At 42.4% G+C, this 7,790-nt stretch overlaps 1 protein-coding gene across 1 annotated transcript; it reads right to left on the reverse strand.

The window, feature by feature from the left end:
- Window positions 1-5,266: 5,266 nt before the first annotated feature.
- LOC134590339 (uncharacterized) lies at window positions 5,267-6,223 on the reverse strand. Its single transcript, XM_063444397.1, has one exon. It carries the CDS (start codon window positions 6,221-6,223, stop codon window positions 5,267-5,269), a length of 957 nt encoding a protein of 318 aa, XP_063300467.1.
- Window positions 6,224-7,790: the final 1,567 nt, after the last annotated feature.

Consider the following 7,790-nt stretch of genomic DNA (forward strand, 5'->3'; position numbering starts at 1 on the left):
TGACAGGGACCCAAGGATCCAGATAAAAAAGTTAATGTTAGAAGCCCCAGGCCCAAAACTAATCAAGACTAGGAATATAAATATATACGGTGCTTATTTTATGTAATTAAACATATTTTGCAAGTTATCAATATTTCCTCCTAGAAGTAACCCTTTGGGGGGCCGGGTTCAAAAAGTGATGGAAGTAGTAGCAATATTTTAAAGAGCCACCACATGCAAAGGGGAATACGGTGTAGAAAACAACGGACGTGTGCTAAATGCAAAGTAGCTGTAATTAACCCTTTAAAAGACTGGAGGGCGTACCATTACGCCCTATTTTAAGCGGCTCTAAACGCCGGCGGGCGTAATAGCACGCCCTCCGTTTTTTTTTCTTACTTACCCGGTCGCCGGCGATCCTGCGCTGGCGATCACGGTTGGGGGGACTCCCAGGGAGCCCCCCGCTGCAGATCCTCACTCATGGGGGCCCCCCCGGCCATGTGAGAGTGAGGTCCTTGCGAGGACCTCACAATCACATGGCCGGGTTAGCTGGCTCATGCATTGCCAGCAGGGGGACTAACTGTAATGACAGTCCCCCTGCTGGCTGGAAATAAAAGTTATATATAACTTTGGCCAGTGTTTGTGACCAAATGGCTACTAAAAAAGACTGGACATACCCCATTTGCAATACCTTGGGTTGTCTACTATTGCAAATGGTATGCCATTATGGGTGTACATTTAATTCCTGGGCTACTATACAGTCTCAAAGGCAACGTAACCAATCTGGTGAATTTCAATTTCAAATGTAACGTGCTATATTTGACCCTGTAACATCCCAAAACGCCATAAAACCTGTACATAGGGGGTACTGTTTTACACGTGAGACTTTGCTGAATACAAATATGTGTATTTTATTGCAGTAAAAGCAAACAGTATTATGACATTGACAGTTAAAATGTCATGTAGAACTAAAAAAATAACATTTCTTATTTTCTCCCATTTTTTTCATATTCAATTATGTTTCATAGCTAAATAGTTGATATTAAATGAAAGCCATGTTTCCCCTGAATAAAATGATATATAATAAGGGGGGTTGCATTTAATATGAAAGAGGTGAATTACGGTTGGACAGACATATAGCGCAAATGCCAGGTTTTGTTTACGTTTTGTTTTGTTCACAACGTGTACATTTGGCTCAGTCCTTAAGGGGTTAAATTGGATAGTGAAGGGGAAATGCACAATAAGAAAACAAAGGCTTGAAGTAGGCAATAGAAGAGTAAGGGGCATCCTAAACAGCATAACGTATACACAACAATTACTCATAAGCAGGTAACTGGAACAGCAAGGCAATATAATTAACAATGACTTTAACACTCTTCTTTTGTAATAACCACCACACCTCACAGTAAAGGACAAATAGCAATAAAATGAAAACAATAACAAAAACACAAGTAATCAAATAGGTGTTCAGTTACATGTCCCTACTAATGTATTTTGTGACTTACAATGAGCCGTAATCTAAGGTAAAATGTATGCAAAACAGTGTATTGGTCTTCTTTAAGCTATTTAAAGGGGCATACATGTGTTTTACATATTACAAACAATACATGCTGGATAAGTCTTCAGCTTAGATTTTTCATAGGCTGTCACTTTATAACTTGCTAGGTTCTCTAAGAGTTACGTGCCTTCATAAGTGACTTTGAATGGATTTGAAGATTAAATAAATAATCCAGCAAAATGTGAAATTAGTGTCGTCCTTTTATTGTGTCATCACATGAGACAAGGTTTCAATCGCTTCATTATGGTCTTTATCAATACAGGATTTTTTTTTTATATATTTAGCAAGGTAAAACAAGTTTATTTCTGGGATAAAGTGCTACTAATTGAATTTTACATGAAATTACAAACTAGGCAGGAATAAATTATACATTTTTGTGGACTTACCTAGTGAACAGGATCCTAGCAAAAGTAATAGTGGAATCATCTCAAGGTGCAACGTTGCCTACAGATGTTGTAAATATGGAGACAGTAACAGGGAGTATAACTTTATACAGATCGCAACCACAGGAAATGTAAGCACTGCGTGGTTTGCTGTATAACGTTTGGTCAATCTGTCCACAGAACCATAGTTAAGCCTACAGTTGATATGCTGGTTATGCAAAATTGAGTGACATTAAGTGAAATTGAAACACAATTGTTTAGTGTAATTTGATATGCTAACCAAATTGCAGTTTTATTGTATTCTGCAATTTTTTTTTTATTATTTTTTTACATTCTTTATTTTAACGTTTTATCTTTTCTACAAGATGGGAAACAATTGGGGGATACAACAGTATACAAATAACAATGTATAGACAATGTATAGTCCAGTCGTGGTAAAAGCGCCCACTACATCCCATTATTCCAACAGGCTGGTTGTTTGGGCTCCCCCCAGGTTGAGCCTCGGGATCGACCCAAGCCCAGGGGGGTCTACGTTTTGTGTGTATTTGTCCTTAATGGGTAGTGATAACGAAGCGTTATAGCTAGTGATTGTAACGAGAGGCTTATCGCCCCTGTGTGACTCGGAGGAGGGCACTAGCCCTCTTCCCCTTAAGCAGCTGGGGACTATTATGCCTCTCGGTCTCCCACCTTGGATCAGCCCTTTGCAGGGCGGGGGACTTTGGCCACAGGTAGCTGGTGTGTGTGTGTCTTATTATCGTGTGGGGGTCCGACTGGTCCCACACTCCTGGCGTCTCTATCAGTGGACGAGGAGCGGTGGTGGGTGTATGCCCCTTGGTTTATGTACACCCCCCCCCCCCCCCCCCCGACCCGCAGGTCCCTCCGGGCCACTCGTCCGCGTCTATTATCTCCCTTCCCCTAAGTCACCTAGTGCCTCTCTCAGGCGGAAAAAACAGGGGTATGCAAGTCTCGTGTTCGTGGAGCTTATGTTTGTGGTTCTGTTTGTTTGGCGTCGCAGGATCGGTCGTTCTTTGCGTCAGTGGGTGTCTAAACTTGGTAGCGTAGGTCAGTGGCGAAGGGCGTGTTGCAGTTGTGGTCTGTGTTGATGTCCAAGATCAGGTAGCTGTCCATATGTGTGAATATCTGTCCGAGAGAGAGTCCCCTAGGTCCATCAGTCAGTAGGTAGTCAGCGAGGTGGGGGGGGTGAGACAAGGGAAAAAGTAAGGGAGGGAGGGTCTCGCCCCTGGTGTTGTCCTTTGCCTGTCTCCCGGGGATGAATCCTGTCTGATCCAGTTGGACCAGGGTCGGGACTAGTCGGCCGATTCGCTGCGCCAGGATCTTAGTGAAAAGTTTGAGGTCGGCGTTAAGCAGGGATATGGGTCGGTAACTAGGGCACGCCGTGGGGTCCTTTCCCTCCTTAGGTATCACCGTGATAGTAGCCAGCAGAGTGTCACCAGGGAATCGACCGTCCTCTAATAGTGAGTTCAGGACGTTCAGCAGCTCCGGTAGCATAATGTCTCCGAAGTTCTTGAGGTATCGTGCGGGGAAGCCGTCCGGTCCGTGGACCTTGTGCAGGTGTGTGGTTTTCAGAGCCGCCGTAAGTTCCTCTAGCGTGATGGGGGCGTCCAGCTCCTCCCTGTGCTCCTGCGTGATGGTCCGAGTCACATTTTGTTCCAGGTATCCCTGCGTCAGTCTTTGTCTCCGTCGTTGTGCGAGAGCCGACGCTGCTGCTGGTAAGTTGTAGAGCTTAGTGTAGAACTTCTTGATACAAATTTTCAATAATTAAGTGTCTAGCACTTATATGTATTTAAACCTTTAATATTTAATAAATCTTTAGTTGCCTGTGGGCACTGTTCCATTCATTCAAATGGCCTATGACCCTTTACTTATCCTCTAAAATATATTAATTGGGGCCACATATCTGCAGCACATACATAGTACATAGTTACATAGGCTGAAAAGAGACATGTGTCCATCAAGTTCAGCCTTCTGCACATCTGTATTTTGCTGTTGATCCAAAAGAAGACAAAAAAAAAAAAACAGTTTGAAGCACTTCCAATTTTGCAACAAACCTGTAAAAAAGTTCCTTCTTTACCAGGGTGACCAGATCCACCATGTTTTCTAGGACACATATCACATATAGATGGGCAACACATGAAACGGGTAGCCCTGTAATATGTAGAATTCAGAAAAAAAGATGTATATGATTAAGCAATTAGGCATGCATTATACACTGCAGGGCAGCCCTTTTCATTCATTTTCATAAATATAAGAAACATTTGCGTCCGGGTAAACATGGTGGATCTGGTCACCCTGTTCTTGACCTTAGAATGGCAGTCAGATTTATACTTGGATCAAGAAGCTATTACCCTACATTTGAAAAATTATATGCTTGAATATTATGTTTTTGCAAGTATGCATCTAGTTGCTGTTTAAACATCTGTACAGACTCTGATAAAACCACTTTTCAGGCAGAGAATTTCACATCCTTATTGTTCTTGCTGTAAAATAACCTTTCCTTTGCCTTAGACTAAATCTCCTGTCTTCCAGTCTAAACTCATGACCTCGTGTCCTATGTATATATCAGACAATGGTTTGTATTGTCACCGGATATATTTGTATAATGTGATCATGTCCCCTCTGAGGTGTCATTTTTTTAAACTAAAGAAGTTTAAATGTGTTAACCTTTCGTCATAGCTAAAATGTTCAATTCCTTTTATTAATTTTGTAGCCCGCCTCTGCACTTTTTCTAGGGCCATGATAGCTTTCTTTAGAACAGATGCCCCAAATTGCACAGCATAAGCATATTCAAGATGTGTTCTTGCTAGTGAATTATAAAACACGCTAAATTATATTCTCTCTTCCCAAGAATTAATGCTCCTTTTTATACATAACAATACCTTACTGACCTTAACCACTGCAGATTCACATTGCACATTCTTGACTAGTTTTTTTTTTTGTCTATAACAATACACAAATCCTTCTCGTGTGTTGTTATCCCTAATTCACTACCATTTAGGGTATATGTTGCTTGTGCATTTTTTACCCCAAAGTGCATTACTTTGCATTTTTCTACATTACATTTAATCTCCTATTTGGATATGCTGTTTTACAGTCTTGCTTTATTTATTCACCAGATTTATGCAAAGATTTTGCTACGACTCAGTCTGAGGTTAATCCCTACCGTCTGTGTTTATTTTGATTTGTAAATTGTTTGTTAACAGACTGCTATAGTCCGTTATAGTGAAGAACACTCAAAAACCTACAACAGTTAGACAAACATTTTAAACAAATCTTTTAACTGCTTGAGAAAGTAGATGACAGCATAGAATTAATTCCGAAATTCGGGACTTTAGCACTTCAGTTCAATTCGGCACTTGGAACTTTGGCACTTCCTGAACTTTTGAACTTCGGCACTTCCTGAACTTTTGAACTTCGGCACTTCCTGAACTTTTGAACTTCGGCACTTCCTGAACTTTTGAACTTCGGCACTTCCTGAACTTTTGAACTTCGGCACTTCCTGAACTTTTGAACTTCGGCACTTCCTGAACTTTTGAACTTCGGCACTTCCTGAACTTTTGAACTTCGGCACTTCCTGAACTTTTGAACTTCGGCACTTCCTGAACTTTTGAACTTCGGCACTTCCTGAACTTTTGAACTTCGGCACTTCCTGAACTTTTGAACTTCGGCACTTCCTGAACTTTTGAACTTCGGCACTTCCTGAACTTTTGAACTTCGGCACTTCCTGAACTTTTGAACTTCGGCACTTCCTGAACTTTTGAACTTCGGCACTTCCTGAACTTTTGAACTTCGGCACTTCCTGAACTTTTGAACTTCGGCACTTCCTGAACTTTTGAACTTCGGCACTTCCTGAACTTTTGAACTTCGGCACTTCCTGAACTTTTGAACTTCGGCACTTCCTGAACTTTTGAACTTCGGCACTTCCTGAACTTTTGAACTTCGGCACTTCCTGAACTTTTGAACTTTGGCACTTCCTGAACTTTTGAACTTTGGCACTTCCTGAACTTTTGAACTTTGGCACTTCCTGAACTTTTGAACTTTGGCACTTCCTGAACTTTTGAACTTTGGCACTTCCTGAACTTTTGAACTTCGGCACTTCCTGAACTTTTGAACTTCGGCACTTCCTGAACTTTTGAACTTCGGCACTTCCTGAACTTTTGAACTTCGGCACTTCCTGAACTTTTGAACTTCGGCACTTCCTGAACTTTTGAACTTCGGCACTTCCTGAACTTTTGAACTTCGGAACTTCCTGAACTTTTGAACTTCGGAACTTCGGCGCTTCCGGCATGTGTAGGGTAGGGATAGGGGTAGGGTTAGGGTAGGGTTAAGAGTAGAGTTAGGGTAGGGGTAGGGTTAGATAAGGGGTAGGGTTAGGTTGGTTTAGGGGTAGGATAGGACAAGGGGTTGGGTTAGGGTTAGGGTTATAGTATGGGGTAGGGTTAGGGATAGGGTTAGGTTGGTTTAGGGGTAGGATAGGACAATGGGTTGGGTTAGGCGTAGGGGTATAGTAGGGGGTAGGGTTGAGTTAGGAGCAGGGTTAGAGTTAGGAGTAGGGTTATGTTAGGGTTAGAGTAGGGGTAGGGTAGGGTTAGGAGTAGGTTAGGGGTAGGGTTAGTGGTTGGGATAGGGTTAGGGTTAGTGGTTGGAGTAGGGTTAGGGTAAGGTAACCTTAACCCTATTCCTAACCCTACCCCTACCCCTAACCGTACTCCTAACCCTACCCTACCCCTACTCTAAACCTAACCTTACCCCTAACCCTACCATAACCCTACTCCTAACTCTAACCCTGCTCCTAACTCCGAATGTCCGAATTTGCATTTGGAACAAAACAAATTGCACATGTCTACCTCTGTTTGTAAAAAACAATTATGTACAAGATCATTCAAAGTGATATGAAATACAATAGAGACACACTCTGAGAACAAGGGAAAAAATAAAAGAAGTAACCAAGCCTGATCATGTGTCTTACTTAAACCACAGTTGATAGAATTCATATAGTGTCATGTAATGTTTTAAATAGGCGGAGTATGTAGCCTGAGTTGATTTAAAGGAACAATTTAGTCAGGGTCAGCGCAACTGTTAGGCAAATTAGGCATTCGCCTAGGGCGCTGGCCTGCTGGGGACGCCCAGTGACTGTGTGTGTGTGTCTGTCAGTGTGTGTGTGTGTGTGCGTGTCTGTCAATGACAGTATTTGTTAGAATTAAAGTGTCCCTCTGCCTCTGAGTTGTCGTCATCCCAAATGTCCACCTCAGCATTCCATATAATGAAGATAATGTATTCCAGGCACTCAGGGTCTTTTTCAAACAGCAGATTTATTGGAGAAACATGGTAAACACAACTGTGCTTGCCATGTTGCTCCAATAAAACTGCTGTTTGAAATAGACCCTGATGTTGTAGGGGAACACTGAAGAAGCCATACACAGAGAGTCTGCAGGTCAATTCAGGAAGCAAAGGAATTTATTTAACCGACCGGGTCTCAGCTGGACTCATGCTCAAAATGTCTGAGCCCTGAACACATGGAGTAGAGGCTTTTTATATACTATACGTCCCCCATCTGTACCCTTACACCAATCAGCAAACAGGATACACAGGATTACCTTAAATGGACAGGCAATATGGGACTTAGGAGAGAATGGAATGTGGTTTCAGTTTTTGCACATGCTCAGTCAGTGGTGTATTTAGGATTTGTGTGCCCTAGGCAGGACGGTGCTCGGGCAACCCCCCCTCCCTACCCCCCAATTTAAATTTTTCCCACCCCTTCCTGTCAAGGCCGCACTTTGACAGACGCACACTCACTGACAGACGCACGCACTGACTGACCAACCCATACACACATTCACTGACAGAAACACACT

Source organism: Pelobates fuscus, chromosome 1 (genome assembly GCF_036172605.1).
Source record: "Pelobates fuscus isolate aPelFus1 chromosome 1, aPelFus1.pri, whole genome shotgun sequence".
Taxonomy (NCBI): Eukaryota; Metazoa; Chordata; class Amphibia; order Anura; family Pelobatidae; genus Pelobates; species Pelobates fuscus.